At 49.5% G+C, this 21428-nt stretch overlaps 1 protein-coding gene across 1 annotated transcript in view; it reads left to right on the top strand.

The window, feature by feature from the left end:
• LOC311124546 (alpha-actinin-1-like) overlaps positions 1-21101 on the top strand; it is a gene marked incomplete at both ends in the record, with an annotated part of 39972 nt that extends 18871 nt beyond the window's left edge. Inside the window, 4 exons of the mRNA XM_084198668.1 lie at positions 14875-14961; positions 16029-16116; positions 20125-20203; positions 21020-21101. Of these exons, the coding sequence (XP_084054794.1) occupies positions 14875-14961; positions 16029-16116; positions 20125-20203; positions 21020-21101 (336 nt within the window). The remainder of the gene's footprint in view (positions 1-14874; positions 14962-16028; positions 16117-20124; positions 20204-21019) is intronic.
• Positions 21102-21428: the final 327 nt, after the last annotated feature.

Genomic DNA, 21428 nt, shown 5'->3' with positions numbered 1-21428 from the left:
GCTTTAGCTGTGTCTTATGAGATTAGAGGTAGAAACACATGATTCGTTTGGGAGGAGAGGAGAGGCAGGGTGACCTACAGAGAGGAGAGGTAGGGTGACCTACAGAGAGGAGAGGAGAGGCAGGGTGACCTACAGAGAGGAGAGGTAGGGTGACCTACAGAGAGGAGAGGCAGGGTGACCTACAGAGAGGAGAGGCAGGGTGACTTACAGAGAGGAGAGGAGAGGCAGGGTGACCTACAGAGAGGAGAGGCAGGGTGACCTACAGAGAGGAGAGGTAGGGTGACCTACAGGGAGGAGAGGAGAGGCAGGGTGACCCACAGAGAGGAGAGGAGAAGCAGGGTGACCTACAGAGAGGAGAGGCAGGGTGACCTACAGAGAGGAGAGGAGAGGCAGGGTGACCTACAGAGAGGAGAGGTAGGGTGACCTACAGAGAGGAGAGGAGAGGCAGGGTGACCTACAGAGAGGTGAGGCAGGGTGACCTACAGAGAGGAGAGGAGAGGCAGGGTGACCTACAGAGAGGAGAGGCAGGGTGACCTACAGGGAGGAGAGGAGAGGCAGGGTGACCCACAGAGAGGAAAGGAGAAGCAGGGTGACCTACAGAGAGGAAAGGTAGGGTGACCTACAGGGAGGAGAGAAGAGCAGGGTGACCTATAGAGAGGAAAGGTAGGATGACCTATAGGGAGGAGAGGCAGGGTGACCTACAGGGAGGAGAGGAGAAGCAGGGTGACCTACAGAGAGGAGAGGAGAAGCAGGGTGACCTACAGAGAGGAGAGGTAGGGTGACCTACAGAGAGGAGAAGTAGGGTGACCTGCAGAGTGGAGAAGTAGGGTGACCTACAGGGAGGAGAGGAGAGGCAGGGTGACCTACAGGGAGGAGAGGAGAGGCAGGGTGACCTACAGGGAGGAGAGGAGAAGCAGGGTGACTTACAGAGTGGAGAGGCAGGGTGACCTACAGAGAGGAGAAGTAGGGTGACCTACAGGGAGGAGAGGAGAGGCAGGGTGACCTACAGGGAGGAGAGGAGAGGCAGGGTGACCTACAGGGAGGAGAGGAGAGGCAGGGTGACCTACAGAGAGGAGAGGCAGGGTGACCTACAGAGAGGAGAGGAGAGGCAGGGTGACCTACAGAGAGGAGAGGCAGGGTGACCTACAGAGAGGAGAGGAGAGGCAGGGTGACCTACAGAGAGGAGAGGCAGGGTGACCTACAGAGAGGAGAGGTAGGGTGACCTACAGGGAGGAGAGGAGATGCAGGGTGACCTACAGAGAGGAGAGGCAGGGTGACCTACAGAGAGGAGAGGAGAGGCAGGGTGACCTACAGAGAGGAGAGGTAGGGTGACCTACAGGGAGGAGAGGAGAGGCAGGGTGACCCACAGAGAGGAAAGGAGAAGCAGGGTGACCTACAGAGAGGCAAGGTAGGGTGACCTACAGGGAGGAGAGAAGAGCAGGGTGACCTATAGAGAGGAAAGGTAGGATGACCTATAGGGAGGAGAGGCAGGGTGACCTACAGGGAGGAGAGGAGAAGCAGGGTGACCTACAGAGAGGAGAGGAGAAGCAGGTGACCTACAGTGAGGAGAGGTAGGGTGACCTACAGAGAGGAGAAGTAGGGTGACCTGCAGAGAGGAGAGGTAGGGTGACCTACAGAGAGGAGAGGAGAGGCAGGGTGACTTACAGAGTGGAGAGGAGAAGCAGGGTGACTTACAGAGTGGAGAGGCAGGGTGACCTACAGAGAGGAGAAGTAGGGTGACCTACAGGGAGGAGAGGAGAGGCAGGGTGACCTACAGGGAGGAGAGGAGAGGCAGGGTGACCTACAGGGAGGAGAGGAGAAGCAGGGTGACTTACAGAGTGGAGAGGCAGGGTGACCTACAGAGAGGAGAAGTAGGGTGACCTACAGGGAGAAGAGGAGAGGCAGGGTGACCTACAGGGAGGAGAGGAGAGGCAGGGTGACCTACAGGGAGGAGAGGAGAAGCAGGGTGACCTACAGAGAGGAGAGGTAGGGTGACCTACAGGGAGGAGAGGAGGGGTTCACATCAACAACAAGAACTCACAAGAGTATGTGGTTTGTTGTGGTTTGTTGTTGTGGCAATACCCCCCTGCTACATTAGTTGTAGGCCATGACTATGGATATGGTAACCTCTTTCTTAAAGCTAAAGATTCGGATCACGTTCTGCGCATGTGTTGTATCAAATCATATGTTATTTGTTACATGTGCCGAATACAACCGGTGTAGACCTTACAGTGAAATGCTTACTTACAAGCCCTTAACCAACAATGCAGTTTTAAGAAAAATAAGTGTTAAGTAAAAAATAGAAAAATAACAAATAATTAAAGAGCAGCAGTAAAATAACAGTAGTGAGGCTATATACAGGGGGTACCGGTACAGAGTCAATGTGCGTCGGGGGGCACAGGTTAGTCGAGGTAATTGAGGTAATATGTACATGTGGGTAGAGGTAACGTGACTATGCATAGATAATAAACAGAGAGTAGCAGCAGCGTAAAAAGAGGGGGTGGGGTGGGGGGGACAATGCAAATAGTCCGGGTAGCCATTTGATTAGCTGTTCAGGAGTCTTATGGCTTAGGGGTAGAAGCTATTAAGAAGCCTTTTGGACCTAGACTTGGCGCTCCGGTACCGCTTGCCGTGCGGTAGCAGAGAGAACAGTCTATGACTAGGGTGGCTGGAGTCTTTGGCTATTTTTAGGGCCTTCCTCTGACACCGCCTGGTATAGATTCCCTGGATGGCAGGATGCTTGGCCCCAGTGATGTTCTGGGCCATACGCACTACCCTCTGTAGTGCCTTGCGGTCGGAGGCCGAGCAGTTGCCATACCAGGCGGTGATGCAACTAGTCAGGATGCTCTCGATGGTGCAGCTGTATAACGTTTTGAGGATCTGAGGATCCATGCCAAGTATTTTCAGTCTCCTGAGGGGGAAAAGGCTTTGTCGTGCCCTCTTAATATAATATATATATAATAATATATAATATAATATATAATATAATAATATAATATGCCATTTAGCAGACGCTTTTATCCAAAGCGACTTACAGTCATGCGTGCATACATTTTTTTTTTTGTGTATGGGTGGTCCCGGGGATCGAACCCACTACCTTGGCGTTACAAGCGCCGTGCTCTACCAGCTGAGCTACAGAGGACCAGCTGAGCTCTTCACGACTGTCTTGGTGTGTTTGGACCATGATAGTTTGTTGGTGATGTGGACACCAAGGAATTTGAAGCTCTCAACCTGCTCCACTACAGCCAGGTCGATGAGAATGGGGGCGTGCTCAGTCCTCCTTTTCCTGTAGTCCAAAATCATCTCCTTTGTCTTGATCACGTTGAGGGAGAGGTTGTTATCCTGGCACTATGGTGTTGAACGCTGAGCTGAAGTCAATGAATAGCATTCTCACGTAGGTGTTCCTTTTGTCCAGGTGGGAAAGGGCAGTGTGGAGTGCAATAGAGATTGCATCATCTGTGGATCTGTTGGGGAGGTATGCAAATTGGAGTGGTTCTAGGGTTTCTGTGATAATGGTGTTGATGTGAGCCATAACCAGCCTTTCAAAGCACTTCATGGCTACAGACGGGAGTGCTACGGGTCATTAGTCATTTAGGCAGGTTACCTTAGTGTTCTTGGGCACAGGGACTATGGTGGTCTGCTTGAAACATGTTGGTATTACAGAATCAGTCAGGGACATGTTGAAAATGTCAGTGAAGACACTTGCCAGCTGGTCAGCGCATGCTCGGAATAAGCGTCCTGGTATTCCGTCTGGCCCTGCGGTCTTGTGAATGTTGACCTGTTTAAAAGTCTTACTCACATCAGCTACGGAGAGCGTAATCACACAGTCGTCCGTAACAGCTGAGAGCCATGCATGCTTCGGTGTTGCTTGCCTCGAAGCAAGAATATAAGTAATTTAGCTCGTCTGGTAGGCTCGTGTCACTGGGCAGCTTGCGGCTGTGCTTCCCCTTGTAGTCTGTAATAGTTTGCAAGTCCTGCCACATCCGACGAGCGTCGGAGCCGGTGTAGTACGATTCAATCTTAGTCATGTATTGAAGCTTTGCCAACAATTGTTTACATACAGATTATTTCACTTATAATTCACTGTATCACAATTCCAGTGGGTCAGAAGTTTACATACACTAAGTTGACTGTGCATTTAAACAGCTTGGAAAATTCCAGAAAATGATTTTATGGCTTTAGAAGCTTCTGATAGGCTAATTTACATAATTTGAGTCAATTGGAGGTGTACCTATGGATGTATTTCAAGGTCTACCTTCAAACTCAGTGCCTCTTTGCTTGACATCATGGGAAAATCAAAAGAAATCAGCCAATACCTCAGAAAAAAATTTGTAGACGTCCACAAGTCTGGTTCATCCTTGGGAGCAATTTCCAAACGCCTGATGTTCATCTGTACAAACAATAGTACGCAAGCATAAACACCATGGGACCACGCAGCCGTCATGCCGCTCAGGAAGGAGACGCGTTCTGTCTCCTAGAGATGAACGTACTTTGGTGCGAAAAGTGCAAATCAATCCCAGAACAACAGCAAAGGACCTTGTGAAGATGCTGGAGGAAACCGGTACAAAAGTATGTATATCCACAGTAAAACGAGTCCTATATCGACATAACCTGAAAGGCCGCTCAGCAAGGAAGAAGCCACTGCTCCAAAACCACCATAAAAAAGACAGACTACGGTTTGCAACTGCACATGGGGACAAAGATGGTACTTTTTGGAGAAATGTCCTCTGGTCTGATGAAATAAAAATAGAACTGTTTGGCCATAATGACCATCGTTATGTTTGGAGGAAAAAGGGGGTACCTTGCAAGCCGAAGAACACCATCCCAACCGTGAAGCACGGGGGTGGCAGCATCATGCTGTCGGGGTGCTTTGCTGCAGGAGGGACTGCACTAATTACACTAATTGAGGGTATGTAAACTTCTGACCCACTGGGAATGTGATGACAGAAATAAAAGCTGAAATAAATCATTCTCTCTACTATTATTCTGACATTTCACATTCTTAAAATAAAGTGGTGATCCTAACTGCCCCAAGACAGGGAATTTTTACTAGGATTAAATGTCAGGAATTGTGAAAAACTGAGTTTAAAATGTATTTGGCTAAGGTGTATGTAAACTTCCGACTTCAACTGTAGGTAAAACTGATTTAAGTTTCCCTGCATTAAAGTCCCCGGCCACTAGGAGCGCCGCCTCTGGATGAGCATTTTCCTGTTTGCTTATGGCCTTATACAGCTCGTTGAGTGCGGTCTTAGTGCCAGCATTGGTTTGTGGTGGTAAATAGACAGCTACGAAAAATATAGATGAAAACTCTCTTGGTAAATAGTGTGGTCTACAGTTTATCATGAGATACTCTTCCTCAGGCGAGCAAAACCTCAAGACTTTCTTAATATTAGATTTCATGCACCAGCTGTTATTTACAAATATACAAAGAAAATATACAGTACGAGGTGAGTAATCGCTGTTCTGATATCCAGAAGCTCTTTTCGGTCATAAGAGACGGTGGCAGAAACATTATGTACAGAATAAATTACAAATAATGCGAAAAAACACACATAATAGCACAATTGGTTGGGAGCCCGTAAATCGGCAGCCATTTCCTCCGGCACCATTTAAAAAAAATTACGCACATACAGTGGGGAAAAAAAGTATTTAGTCAGCCACCAATTGTGCAAGTTCTCCCACTTAAAAAGATGAGAGAGGCCTGTAATTTTCATCATAGGTACACATCAACTATGACAGACAAATAGAGATTTTTTTTTTCAGAAAATCACATTGTAGGATTTTTAATGAATTTATTTGCAAATTATGGTGGAAAATAAGTATTTGGTCACCTACAAACAAGCAAGATTTCTGGCTCTCACAGACCTGTAACTTCTTCTTTAAGAGGCTCCTCTGTCCTCCACTAGTTACCTGTATTAATGGCACCTGTTTGAACTTGTTATCAGTATAAAAGACACCTGTCCACAACCTCAAACAGTCACACTCCAAACTCAACTATGGCCAAGACCAAAGAGCTGTCAAAGGACACCAGAAACAAAATTGTAGACCTGCACCAGGCTGGGAAGACTGAATCTGCAATAGGTAAGCAGTTTGGTTTGAAGAAATCAACTGTGGGAGCAATTATTAGGAAATGGAAGACATACAATAATAATAATAATAATATGCCATTTAGCAGACGCTTTTATCCAAAGCGACTTACAGTCATGCGTGCATACATTTTTTTTTGTGTATGAGTGGTCCTGGGGATCGAACCCACTACCTTGGCGTTACAAGCGCCGTGCTCTACCAGCTGAGCTACAGAGGACCACATACAAGACCACTGATAATCTCCCTCGATCTGGGGCTCCACGCAGATCTCACCCCGTGGGGTCAAAATGATCACAAGAACGGTGAGCAAAAATCCCAGAACCACACGGGGGGACCTAGTGAATGACCTGCAGAGAGCTGGGACCAAAGTAACAAAGCCTACCATCAGTAACACACTACGCCGCCAGGGATTCAAATCATGCAGTGCCAGACGTGTCCCCCTGCTTAAGCCAGTACATGTCCAGGCCCGTCTGAAGTTTGCTAGAGTGCATTTGGATGATCCAGAAGAGGATTGGGAGAATGTCATATGGTCAGATGAAACCAAAATATAACTTTTTGGTAAAAACTCAACTCGTCGTGTTTGGAGGACAAAGAATGCTGAGTTGCATCCAAAGAACACCATACCTATTGTGAAGCATGGGGGTGGAAACATCATGCTTTGGGGCTGTTTTTCTGCAAAGGGACCAGGATGACTGATCCGTGTAAAGGAAAGAATGAATGGGATTTTGAGTGAAAACCTCCTTCCATCAGCAAGGGCATTGAAGATGAAACGTGGCTGGGTCTTTCAGCATGACAATGATCCCAAACACACCGCCCGGGCAACGAAGGAGTGGCTTCGTAAGAAGCATTTCAAGGTCCTGGAGTGGCCTAGCCAGTCTCCAGATCTCAACCCCATAGAAAATCTTTGGAGGGAGTTGAAAGTCCGTGTTGCCTAGCGACAGCCCCAAAACATCACTGCTCTAGAGGAGATCTGCATGGAGGAATGTGCCAAAATACCAGCAACAGTGTGTGAAAACCTTGTGAAGACTTACAGAAAACGTTTGACCTGTGTCATTGCCAACAAAGGGTATATAACAAAGTATTGAGAAACTTTTGTTATTGACCAAATACTTATTTTCCACCATAATTTGCAAATAAATTCATAAAAAATCCTACAATGTGATCTTCTGGATTTTTTTCCCTCATTTTGTCTGTCATAGTTGACGTGTACCTATGATGAAAATTAAAGGCCTCTCTCATCTTTTTAAGTGGGAGAACTTGCACAATTGGTGGCTGACTAAATACTTTTTCCCACTGTAGATTCTAGAACACTGCAGTAGAACCAAAAGGGTATAGATTCTAGAACACTGCAGTACTGTATTTGTTTTTCTAACGTAGCTGCTGCCCCCCCCTCCCTTCACGTTTCGCTCTTTACTCACTCTCTTCTGAACCATGATGATGTAGCATGTCTCTGCATTGTATTTCTGAACAGTTGAAATAAAAAACCCTGCACCGATTTTAAGGAACATTCCCAGACATACTGATTATTTTGAAGGCTACAACCTGTCTGTCTGTCTGTCTGTCTTTCTGTCTGCCTGCGCCAACGGATATTGCAGTTGCACAAGCAGGACGCAGCCACTACACTTTGGAGAAAAAACAATCAGTGTTTTGTGTGATGTAGGATCATCTTTATAGTTGCTGCCAAATCGTAGTTCCTGAAAAAAGAGCACTAGCTTAGCAACATTCAATCGCTAATTAGAACACTACTTGACTGCCTGTCTGCTTCCTGCGCAGCTCAGCCAGTGTTTGCAACATTCAATCGCTAATTAGATAACTGCGTGTCCGTGTCTTGCTGCGTTCTGGGAAGCCAAATGTTCTAGGCAGCCGAGCTTGTATCCGAACCGGTGAAAAGTCGGTGTCACGCTCTGGCTCCGGGACTTTGGATTTTGAGCCAGGGTGTGTTCATTTGGTTGTGTTTGGTTTTGGTTGTGTTCTATTTGGTTCTGTTTTCCTTGGTTGGTCAAATGACTCCCAATCGGAGGTAACGAGTGTCAGCTGTCGGCTCGTTATCTCTGATTGGGAGCCATATTTAAACTGTGTGTTTTCACCTTGTGTTTGTGGGTTTTTGTTCCTGTACAGTCATTGTCACTGTGGACTTTACGATCGTGTTTTGTTTTGTTTCGTGTACTTTACCAATTAAAGTCATGTTCGTATCGCACGCTGCGCCTTGGTCCACTCATTTCGTAGACGATCGTGACAGAAAAACCCACCACAACGAGACCAAGCAGCGTTTCCAGGAGTTGGATGACGAGTGGTGGAGACAGAAGAGCGAAGGTTGGGAGAGGACTATAGAGGCCTGGTCCACGGGGAGGAGAGAACCCCAGAAATTTTTTAGGGGGGGGCTCACGACATCGGGGCAGCAGGAGGCCGCTATGGAGCGGTCCAGCGGGGTCGCAGAGGAGGCCGCCAGGTTACGGGGGCCACTGGTAGAAGAGGGGATGGAAGGCGTAGAGGCACGGCGAGAGGTACTGGCGGGTGTTGCCAGTCCGGTCCGGCCCGTTCCAGATCCCGGTGTAGAGCCAGTGGTGTGTGTCCCCAGTACGGTCCGGTCTATTCCTGCTCCCCGCTCCAAACCTACGGTGTGCGTCGACAGCCCAGCCCGGCCCGTTCCTGCGCTCCGCACCGAGTCTGTGGTGCGCGTCGCCAGCCCAGCCCGGCCTGTTCCTGCTCCTCGCACTAAGCCTACGGTGTGCGTCGCCAGCCCAGCCCGGCCTGTTCCTGTTCCACGCGCAAAGCCTACGGTGTGCGTCGCCAGGCCGACCCGGCCTGTTCCTGCCACTCGCACCAAACCTACGGTGCGAGTCGTCAGCCTGGTTCAGCCCGTTCCTGCTACTCGCACCAAACCAGGGATGCGAGTCGTCAGCCTGGTCCAGCCCGTTCCTGCTACTCGCACCAAGCCAAGGGTGCGAGTCGTCAGCCGGGTTCAGCTCGTCCCTGCTACTCGCACCAAGCCAAGGGTGCGAGCCGTCAGCCTGATCCAGCCCATTCCTGCTACTCGCACCAAGCCAGGGATGCGAGTCGTCAGCTTGGTGAGGCCCGTTCCGGCTCCACGCATCAAGCCTAGGGTGCGTATCGTCAGCCAGGTCCGGTCCGTTCCTGCCTCACGCGCCAAGCCAGGGGTGCGCGTCGTCAGTCCAGATCCTACCAGCTGGGTCAGATCGGACCGGGGGCGCTACAGGGGGATTGAAGAAGGGTGGGGGTCAAGCCCGGAACCGGAGCCGCCTCCGAGGAGTAATGCCCACCCAGCCCTCCCCTGTTTTGGGGTTTTGAGGCGCGGTCGCAGTCCGCGCCTTTAGGGGGGGGGTACTGTCACGCTCTGGCTCCGGGACTTTGTATTTTGAGCCAGGGTGTCTTCGTTTTGGTTGTGTTTTGTTTGGTTGGTTTGTCATTGGTTGTGTTTGGTCAAATGACTCCCAATCGGAGGTAACGAGTGTCAGCTGTCGGCTCGTTATCTCTGATTGGGAGCCATATTTAAACTGTGTGTTTTCACCTTGTGTTTGTGGGTTTTTGTTCTATGTTCAGTCGTTGTCACTGAGGACTTCATGATCGTGTTTTGTTTTGTATTCTCGTGTATTTCATTAAAGTCAATATGTTCGCTACCAACGCTGCGCTTTGGTCCTACTTCATAGACGGTCGTGACAGAAAAACCCACCGTACCAGGACCAAGCAGCGTGTCCAGGAGCCAAGGGTCTGGACATGGGAGGAGATTTTGGATGGTAAAGGGTCTTGGACTTGGGAGGAGATCCTGGATGGGATGGATCGCCGGCCATGGAGTAAAACAGTGGAGAGGCGACTGAGAGAGGAGCAACGGCGTCAGCAGGGCCATCGTCGGAAGGACGAGAGGCAACCCCAAAAAGTTTTTGGGGGGGGGCACATGGCTTGGGCGGCTGGGCAGCAGGAGGCTGCCACAGGGAGACGTGGAGAGAAGGCTACCGGATTACGGGAGCCATTGGCGAGTAGAGGGAGGGAAGTAGTTGAGGCACGGCGTGAGAGACTGAGGTGTGTTACCAGTCCGGTCCGGCCCGTTCCTGATCCCCGGTTAAGGCCAGTGGTGTGTGTTCCCAGTACGGACCGGCCTGTTCCTGCTCCACGTACCAGGTCTACGGTGTGCGTCACCAGCCCAGCCCGGCCTGTTCCTACCTCTCGCACCAAACCTACGGTGTGCGTCGCCAGCCCTGCCCGGCCGGTTCCTGCTCCTCGCACTAAGCCTACGGTGTGCGTCGCCAGCCCTGCCCGGCCGGTTCCTGCTCCTCGCACTAAGCCTACGGTGTGCGTCGCCAGCCCAGCCCGGCCTGTTCCTGCTCCACGCACAAAACCTACGGTGTGCGTCGCCAGCCCAGCCCGGCCTGTTCCTGCTCCACGCACAAAACCTACGGTGTGCGTCGCCAGCCCAGCCCGGCCTGTTCCTGCTCCATGCACAAAACCTACGGTGTGCGTCGCCAGCCCAGCCCGGCCTGTTCCTGCTCAACGCACAAAGCCTACGGTGTGCGTCGCCAGCCCAGCCCGGCCTGTTCCTGCTCAACGCACAAAGCCTACGGTGTGCGTCGCCAGCCCAGCCCGGCCTGTTCCTGCTCCACGCACAAAACCTACGGTGCGCGTCGCCAGCCCGGTCCGGCCTGTTCCTGCCACCCGCACCAAGTCTACGGTGCGCGTCGCCAGCCCAACCCGGCCTGTTCCTGCTCAACGCACAAAGCCTACGGTGTGCGTCGCCAGCCCAGCCCGGCCTGTTCCTGCTCCACGCACAAAACCTACGGTGTGCGTCGCCAGCCCAGCCCGGCCTGTTCCTGCTACTCGCACCAAGCCAAGGGTGCGAGTCGTCAGCCTGGCCCAGCCCGTTCCTGCTACTCGCACCAAGCCAGGGGTACGAGTCGTCGGCCTGGTCCAGCCCGTTCCTGCTACTCGCATCAAGCCAAGGGTGCGAGTCGTCAGCCTGGCCCAGCCCGTTCCTGCTACTCGCACCAAGCCAAGGGTGCGAGTCGTCAGCCTGGTTCAGCTCGTCCCTGCTACTCGCACCAAGCCAAGGGTGCGAGCCGTCAGCCTGATCCAGCCCATTCCTACTACTCGCACCAAGCCAGGGATGCGAGTCGTCAGTCTGGTGAGGCCCGTTCCGGTTCCACGCATCAAGCCTAGGGTGCGTATCGTCAGCCAGGTCCGGTCCGTTCCTGCCTCACGCGCCAAGCCAGGGGTGCGCGTCGTCAGTCCAGATCCTACCAGCTGGGTCAGATCGGACCGGGGGCGCTACGGGGGGGTTGAAGAAGGGTGGTGGTCAAGCCCGGAGCCGGAGCCGCCTCCGAGGAGTAATGCCCACCCAGCCCTCCCCTGTTTGGGGTTTTTGAGGCGCGGTCCCAGTCCGCGCCTTTAGGGGGGGGTACTGTCACGCTCTGGCTCCGGGACTTTGGATTTTGAGCCAGGGTGTGTTCATTTGGTTGTGTTTGGTTTTGGTTGTGTTCTATTTGGTTCTGTTTTCCTTGGTTGGTCAAATGACTCCCAATCGGAGGTAACGAGTGTCAGCTGTCGGCTCGTTATCTCTGATTGGGAGCCATATTTAAACTGTGTGTTTTCACCTTGTGTTTGTGGGTTTTTGTTCCTGTACAGTCATTGTCACTGTGGACTTTACGATCGTGTTTTGTTTTGTTTCGTGTACTTTACCAATTAAAGTCATGTTCGTATCGCACGCTGCGCCTTGGTCCACTCATTTCGTAGACGATCGTGACAGTCGGACAATGGGCGAGTTCGTTTTGCATCGCCCGTTGCTATAGTTATGCAGTGGTTTAAAGTACTTAAGTAAAAATACTTTAAAGTACTACTTATGTAGTTTTTTGGGGTATCTGTACTTGACTTTACTATTCATAGTTTTGACTACTTTTACTTTTACTTCACTACATTCCTAAAGAAAATAATGTACTTTTTACTCCATACATTTTCCCTGACACCCAAAAGTTTTCGTTACATTTCGAATGCTTAGCTGGACAGGAAAGGGGTCCAATTCACGCACATCTCAAGAGAACATCCCTGGTCATCCCTACTGCCTATGATCTGGCGGACTCACTAAACACAAAATGCTTCATTTGTAAATGAAGTCTGAGTGTTGGAGTGTGCCTCTGGCTATCCGTAAATTTAAAAAACAAGAACATCGTGCCGTCTGGTTAGCTTGATATAATGAATGTGAAATGATTTATACTTTTACTTTTGATACTTAAGTATATTTTAGCAAATACATTTACTTTTGATACTTAAGTATATTTAAAACCAAATACTTTTAGACTTTTACTCAAGTAGTATTTTGCTGGGCGACTTTCACTTTTACTTGAGTCATTTTCTATTAAGGTATCTTTACTTTTACTCAAGTATGGCAATTGGGTACTTTTTCCACCACTGCAGTTATGCCATATATGCTGATATCGTAATAATAATATGCCATTTAGCAGACGCTTTTATCCAAAGCGACTTACAGTCATGCGTGCATACATTATTTTATTTTTTTGGTGTATGGGTGGTCCCGGGTATCGAACCCACTACCTTGGCGTTCCAAGCGCCGTGCTCTACCAGCTGAGCTACAGAGGACCATGGATTGTGGAGAGAGGAAACATCTGGAACTCAGCAGCTCAGAGGAACGCGACATCACCAGACTGCCTGTTTGGGCCCTGCTCATGTTGGCTATAATGAGAACAAAGTTTTACCAACATGTCGACAAAGTATTTTGTGTAAAACGGAAATAGCTGCATCCCCTCCTGAAAAAAAGAACATTAAAATCACGTTTATTATGCTGAGGCATAGTTATAACCAGGGTTGGTTTTAGAAGTGGGGGGGGGGGGGCATCATTTATTATTATTATTTGAACACTCCAAACAGCCTACCCGACCGCTCGTAGGCATCCGCATGGTCCTAAAGCACACCGTTGCCTCGTTTTGTATCACATTCCAATGATAAAACTGCGGGGGGACAAAAATTCCCAGTGAAAATGCCCAGTGAAATTGCCCAGTGAAAATGCCCAGTGAAATTGCCCAGTGAAAATGCCCAGTGAAAATGGCCAGTGAAAATGCCCAGTGAAATTGCCCAGTGAAATTGCCCAGTGAAAATGCCCAGTGAAAATGCCCAGTGAAAATGCCCAGTGAAAGTTGCGGCCCTTGTTAGAACAGTGTTGGGTACAACATGAAGTCTGTAGGCTACACCAGTGACCAGACAAAGGTGATGAAGGAGGGGGGAGCGGCAGCAGAATACTCAGCACAGCAGCTACGTAGACAGCAGAATACTCAGCACAGCAGCTACGTAGACAGCAGAGTGGGCACTCAGCACAGCAGCTACGTAGACAGCAGAATACTCAGCACAGCAGCTACGTAGACAGCAGAGTGGGCACTCAGCACAGCAGCTACGTAGACAGCAGAGTGGGCACTCAGCACAGCAGCTACGTAGACAACAGAGTGGGCACTCAGCACAGCAGCTACGTAGACAGCAGAGTGGGCACTCAGCACAGCAGCTACGTAGACAACAGAGTGGGCACTCAGCACAGCAGCTACGTAGACAGCAGAGTGGGCACTCAGCACAGCAGCTACGTAGACAGCAGAGTGGGCACTCAGCACAGCAGCTACGTAGACAGCAGAGTGGGCACTCAGCACAGCAGCTACGTAGACAGCAGAATACTCAGCACAGCAGCTACGTAGACAGCAGAGTGGGCACTCAGCACAGCAGCTCCGTAGACAGCAGAGTGGGCACTCAGCACAGCAGCTACGTAGACAGCAGAGTGGGCACTCAGCACAGCAGCTACGTAGACAGCAGAGTGGGCACTCAGCACAGGAGCTACGTAGACAGCAGAATACTCAGCACAGCAACTACGTAGACAGCAGAATACTCAGCACAGCAGCTACGTAGACAGCAGAGTGGGCACTCAGCACAGCAGCTACGTAGACAGCAGAATACTCAGCACAGCAGCTACGTAGACAGCAGAGTGGGCACTCAGCACAGCAGCTACGTAGACAGCAGAGTGGGCACTCAGCACAGCAGCTACGCAGACAGCAGAGTGGGCACTCAGCACAGCAGCTACGTAGACAGCAGAGTGGGCACTCAGCACAGCAGCTACGTAGACAGCAGAGTGGGCACTCAGCACAGCAGCTACGTAGACAGCAGAATACTCAGCACAGCAGCTACGTAGACAGCAGAGTGGGCACTCAGCACAGCAGCTACGTAGACAGCAGAGTGGGCACTCAGCACAGCAGCTACGTAGACAGCAGAATACTCAGCACAGCAGCTACGCAGACAGCAGAGTGGGCACTCAGCACAGCAGCTACGTAGACAGCAGAGTGGGCACTCAGCACAGCAACTACGTAGACAGCAGAGTGGGCACTCAGCACAGCAGCTACGTAGACAGCAGAGTGGGCACTCAGCACAGCAGCTACGTAGACAGCAGAGTGGGCACTCGGCTACGTAAAAAATAAACAATGCACATGCACAGAAATATTTAAGCTTTATCAGAGACAAGTGTCCAAATCCAAAGGGAACCCACATTTCTCTCCATTCACTCAGTCACAATTCCCTTGCTATAAACTCAGTTTAAACTTGCATTCAATTTCTATGTGACACAGGAGTACTGTAATACATGTGAACTCAGATCAACATTATTTCCCCTCACCAGCAATGAAATCATAAACCTGATATACATAAAATGGCACAGTGAAACTGTAACTAGCACTGTAAATGTGACCTCAGGCTAACCTTCTCTCCACTCCCCTCCTCTCCTCTCCTCACCTGCAGAGATCGTCGACGGCAACGCTAAAATGACCCTAGGAATGATCTGGACCATAATCCTTCGCTTCGCCATCCAGGACATCTCTGTGGAAGGTACCAAAATGTGGATGACCTCCTCTGACTTCCTCTTGTTTATAACAAATCATTAAGGCTTATTCATGCTTACAACATGTTATAAAGCATTATATCCACGGGGTACTTGGCCTGTCCACAGGGGTACTTGGCCTGTCCACAGGGGTACTTGGCCTGTCCACAGGGGTACTTGGCCTGTCCACAGGGGTACTTGGCCTGTCCACAGGGGTACTTGGCCTATCCACAGGGGTACTTGGCCTATCCACAGGGGTACTTGGCCTGTCCACAGGGGTACTTGGCCTGTCCACAGGGGTACTTGGCCTGTCCACAGGGGTACTTGGCCTGTCCACAGGGGTACTTGGCCTGTCCACAGGGGTACTTGGCCTATCCACAGGGGTACTTTGCCTGTCCACAGGGGTACTTGAGAAGACTCATGAGGCAATAGGCCTACTGGTAAAATGAATTTGAGTGGGTACTTCGGTGGTACTCTGGGTAGAGCAAAATGGGATTGGGGTTACAGTAACCAAAAAAGGTTGAGGACCACTGCAATAGACAGCTCAATTTCACATTAGAATTTCACATTTTGTATTGTTGGCTTTGTGAATGTATACTGTTACTAACATAACAGTTGTATACAAGTAATATAATATAACATTATATATGAATATATAATGTTATAATATATACAGTATAGAATATATCATATAACATTAGAACATTCTTCCTGCTGATGTTTTGATTTAATTAAACCATTTAACAAATCTTCCTTTATGTGGAGACATGAGAACTTGAGATATTTCAGAGATGACGCATAATTCCCTCTCTCATTTTAAAACCCTCTACAGCCACAATGGGCTAAATGTGATTAGTGCCGTTTGGGACCAATCCTATGTCACAGCACGTTTTTAACTAACTAACTTCTTGTTGATTGTTTTTCCGCCTACATCCTCTCCTCTCCTCCTCCCCTCCTCTCTCCTCCCCTCCTCTCTCCTCCCTTCCTCTCCTCTCCTCTCCTCTCCTCTCCTCTCCTCTCCTCTCCTCTCCTCTCCTCTCCTCTCCTCTCCTCTCCTCTCCTCTCCTACCTACAGAAACATCAGCCAAAGAGGGTCTTCTTCTGTGGTGCCAGAGGAAGACTGCTCCCTACAAGAATGTCAACATTCAGAACTTTCACATTAGGTAATAGAAGAACTCTACATCCCAAATGGCACCCTATTCCCTATATAGTGCACACCTTTTCACCCAAGCCCTGGTCAAAGGTTGTGCACTATATAGTGAATAGGGTGCCATTTGGCAACATTCAGAACATTTGACATTAGATAATGTAAGAGCTCTGCTCTGGGAGACTTTACAGGCAATGGGATTTGAATATACCAAGTATGCGCACTAAATGGCACCCTGTTCCCTATGTAGTGCACTACTTTTGACATGGCCCCCTATTTCCTATATAGTGCACTAAAGTAGTGCACTATATAGGAAATAGGGTGCAATTTGGGACACACCCAAGGCCTCTGGGAGAGGTTTTACAGGCAATGTGTTTCAGCATATTGGATGACTGTCATTCATATTCCATTCACTCAGTTCAATGTAACATCGATAGGTTTAGGCTACTACATGATACTAGAATTTGCCCTATACCCATCATGAGGTTGCTACAACCTAGCCTATGAATTAAAGTTAACAACGTAGGTGCACACAGGTCGAGAGAAAAATGTGACTAATCAAGGTGACAGACAGTGACACATTCAATACCGCCTTGCACACTCTTGCCTGCATCTAGCTGATCTAGGGTGTAATCATGAGTCCAAAACGAGAGTTTCTTTTGGACAAATTCAGGTAGGTCCAACCCCGTTTTGTTCCGTTTAAGAAACGTTTTGCAACAGAATCGGCGCAATGAATACCCCCCCGATCACACAGTTCACTTTCATAGCAGCCACATACAGCATCATCACTTTGCTCTTTGGATAATTCCTTCATCTACGTGCTCTCCTCCCACCTACACACAACAGTGCTTCTTCAACCTCAGGGGGCCGAAGAAATTCATCTTGGCCCCTAAGACCCTCACAAATGTGATATCCAATTGGTAGTTACGATCTTGTCTCATTGATGCAACTCCCCAACGGACTCGGGAGAGGCGAGGGTCGAGAGTCATGCGTCCTCCGAAACATGACCTGCCAAGCCTCTTAACACAAGCTTCTTAACACACTGCTCGCTTAACCCGGAAGCCAGCTGCACCAATGTGTCGGAGGAAACACCATTCAACTGACGACCGAAGTCAGCTTGCAGGCGCCCGGCCCGCCACAAGGAGTCGCTAGAGCGCGATGATCCAAGTAAAACCCCCCGGCCAAATACTCCCCTAACCCGGACGGCGCTGGGCCAATTGTGCGCCACATTATGGGTCTCCCGGTCACGGTCCTGGGATCGAACCCCAGGCTGTAGTGATGCCGCAACAATGCGATGCAGTGCCTTAGACCGCTGCGCCACTCTGTCTAATTTTCTTTCTTAAATGGCACCAATAATTCGGAGCGGTCTCTCTATAAAAGTTGCTGGCCACTCACCAATACACTGATTTGACAGTCAAACTATTACTTAAATAGCACCCAACCATTGCCACTTGAATAAAAATGCTAACACTTGCTGTCTTCTACAAGTTGTCCTCTAACCAGTGATGTACACATTATTCCCAGATTCCGTGTCATTTTTGAGCTATGTTAGTTTCAACAGGACGTGCAACCTCATCTTCCCCCTCTCACGCAATTGATTTCAAAGTGATAATCGATATGAGTGATTGACAAAACAGTGTTGCGTTTCTCTTTCTGTTTTGGTGACCCCCCCCCCCCAACATTCCAAAATGTAGCTGACTGTGTTGTTGTTGTGTTGTTGTTGTGTCCTTCCGGAGACACTTGAAACCCCACCTCTTTAAGGAATACCTGGAACAGTATAAAGTAATACTTCTACCCTCACCCTCCCCGGCTATCATAAGTTGAATGCACCAATTTGTAAGTCGCTCTGGATAAGAGCGTCTGCTAAATGACGTAAATGTAAATGGGGTTGTGCAGGTTGTCCTCAGTGATGTGAAAATATATCTAGTTTCCAAAAGATTTTTGAACTGTGGTAGTTTCAACAGCCGTTTATAAGGTGCTCGTTTAAAAAAATTCAAATAATATGATTGCTATTGTTGCGCATGAAACACTGAGTGTACAGAACATTAGGAACACCTTCCTAATATTGAGTTGCACCCGCCCTTTGGCCCTCAGAACAGCCTCAATTGGGGCAAGGACATCTACAAGGTGTCGAAATCGTTCCACAGGGATGCTGGCCCATGTTGACGCCAATGCTTTCCACAGTTGTTTCAAGTTGGCTGGATTTCCTTTGGGCGGTGGACCATTCTTGATACACACAGGAAACTGAAAAACCCAGCAGCGTTGCAGTTCTTGACACAAACCGGTGCGCCTGGCACCTACTACCATACCCCGTTCAAAGGCACTTACTGTAAATCTTTTGTCTTGCCCATTCACCCTCTGAATGGCACAAATACAGAATCCATGTCTCAATGCTTAAAAATCCTTCTTTAACCTGTCTCCGCCCCTTCATCTACACTGATTGAAGTGGATTTAACAGGTGACATCAATAAGGGGTCATAGCTTTCACCTGGATTCACCTGGTCAGTCTATGTCATGGAAAGAACAGGTAGTAAATGTGTAGATAGTACATTTTAGGTTTAGGTTTTCAACATATCACCAACTGTTTCTGCATGTTGGTTATTGATTTGGACGCTTGGACGCTTTATAACTGTGTTTTGACATTGGGCTACTTATCAATATGTCTTGTCAACAGGAAGCGGCGACAGCATCATTTTCAACTTAAGTTTTAGGAATATGAACTTTCAACATTAATTTCCAATTATATTGTACTTAATCCGGTCAAAACTGCTGAATGAGTCCAAAAAATGTGCTGTGATTGATTTATTTTGATGATATACCAGAAATCACCAAAATGGGTTTGCCCTGCCTATATATAGGGAATATGGTGGAATACTCACCCAGGAACAGAGCAAGCCGCCTTGGAGCCAGACAGGGCTAATAGATAACAGAGTTGTGCTGAATGCAGATTCCAGACAGAGCTAACAGAGAACAGACAACATGAGCAGACCACAGACTGAGCTGTTACATACCAGACTGGTGGGGAGAGGAGGGGAGGAGACGAGAGGAGGGGGGAGGAGGGGGGAGGGGAGGGGAGGAGGAGAGGAGAGGAGGGGAGGGGGAGGAGAGGAGAGGAGAGGAGAGGAGAGGAGGGAAGAGAGGAGAGAGGAGAGGAGAGGAGAGGAGAGGGGAGGGAGGGGAGGAGAGGAGGGGCGGGAGGAGAGAGGAGAGGAGGGGGGAGGAGAGGAGAGGAGAGGAGGAGGAGAGAGGAGAGGAGGGGGAGGAGAGGAGAGGAGAGGAGAGGAGAGGAGAGGAGAGAGAGGAGAGGAGAGGAGGGGGGAGAGGAGGAGGGGAGGAGAGGAGAGAGGAGGGAGAGGAGGAGAGAGAGAGGGAGAGGAGGAGGAGAGAGGGAGGGGAGAGGAGAGAGGAGGGGGAGAGGAGGAGGAGAGAGAGGAGAGGAGAGGAGGAGGGAGGAGAGAGGAGAGGAGGGGGAGGGGAGAGGAGAGAGAGAGAAGGGAGAGGAGAGGAGAGGAGAGGAGAGGAGAGGAGAGAGAGAAGAGGAGAGAGGAGGAGAGGAGAGAGAGGAGGAGAGAGGAGAGAGGAGAGGAGGGGGAGGGGAGAGAGAGGAGAGGGGAGGGGAGGATGGAGGGGAGGGAGGGGAGGATGGAGGGGAGGATGGAGGGGGAGGGGAGGATGGTCAGACCTGGCTCTGTGAACACAAGCCCTGACTCAGAGGCTGGCAACAATGTGTCCTGTGATGTGCATCAGAGTGTTAGAATTCGTTGTTGTTTAATGAGGACTTGGACCTGATGGCACATGGATGTAGATCATCTTTCACTCCATATAGGGTAGATGATCTGCCATGGCAATGCTTCTGGAAGGATGGACAGGGGAAAGAGGGTCACAATGATTTCAATTAGAATATAGGTGTAGGGATTCCTCAGTGCTGGTCTATAGCGATGGATTTGTTTGTCATGATTCATCCAAATGTTCTCTCTCTTTTTCTCTCTCTCTCTCTCTCTCTCTCTCTCTCTCTCTCTCTCAGCTGGAAAGATGGGTTGGGATTCTGTGCTCTCATTCACAGACACCGTCCAGAGCTCATTGACTATGGCAAGCTGCGCAAGGTGAGACTACTACTGCTACTTTACCTTAGCAGTCTTTCCAACACTAATGCAATCACATCTAACGACGTGGAAATAATCCTCTATCTGTTTTTCCTCTCACCTAAAAACATGCTCCTCTACCTGTCTGTCTGTCTGTCTATTCCTCCTCCTCTCTCCTGTAGGATGACCCCTGACCTATATCTCTCTGTCTCTCCTCTCTCCTGTAGGATGACCCCTGACCTATATCTCTCTGTCTCTCCTCTCTCCTGTAGGATGACCTCTGACCTCTATCTCTCTCCTCTCTCCTGTAGGATGACCTCTGACCTATATCTCTCTGTCTCTCCTCTCTCCTGTAGGATGACCCCTGACCTCTATCTCTCTCCTCTCTCCTGTAGGATGACCTCTGACCTCTATCTCTCTGTCTCTCCTCTCTCCTGTAGGATGACCCCTGACCTCTATCTCTCTGTCGCTCCTCTCACCTGTAGGATGACCCCTGACCTCTATCTCTCTGTCTGTCCTCTCTCCTGTAGGATGACCCCTGACCTATATCTCTCTGTCTCTCCTCTCTCCTGTAGGATGACCCCTGACCTCTATCTCTATGTCTGTCCTCTCTCCTGTAGGATGACCCCTGACCTCTGTCTCTATGTCTGTCCTCTCTCCTGTAGGATGACCCCTGACCTATATCTCTCTGTCTCTCCTCTCTCCTGTAGGATGACCCCTGACCTCTATCTCTCTGTCTCTCCTCTCTCCTGTAGATTGACCCCTGACCTCTATATCTCTGTCTCTCCAGTAGGATGACCCCTGACCTCTATCTCTGTGTCTCTCCTTCTCCTGTAGGATGACCCGATGACTAACCTAAACACAGCCTTCGACGTGGCAGAGAAGTACCTGGACATCCCCAAGATGTTGGATGCTGAGGGTAAGACCAGGAGGGTCTAGGGTTAAGGGTCAAGGGTTAAGGAAGTGTTTCCAAATCCTGGTCCTGGAGACCCAACCCTTTGATTATTTGAATCTGGTGTTAGCGCTAGGGCAAAAACGAACATGTGCACTCCTTTGGGTCCCAGGACCAGGATTATGAACCACTGGGTTAAGCAGATAGAAGTGGAGACTGACATTCATGAAAAATGACCTTTAACAGTGTTGTTTGGTGTTTCACTAGATACAAATCCAGCCGGCACCTGATTCCCTATTAAGTGCACTACTTTTGACCAGCTTTCGTCAAAGGTAGTGCACTATATAGGGGATA

This window comes from Coregonus lavaretus (assembly GCF_964263955.1).
Source record: "Coregonus lavaretus genome assembly, contig: HAP1_SCAFFOLD_4010, whole genome shotgun sequence".
NCBI classification, from domain to species: domain Eukaryota; kingdom Metazoa; phylum Chordata; class Actinopteri; order Salmoniformes; family Salmonidae; genus Coregonus; species Coregonus lavaretus.
Note: the sequence above shows the minus strand (reverse complement) of the source record. Positions and strands in the feature narration are given on the sequence as shown.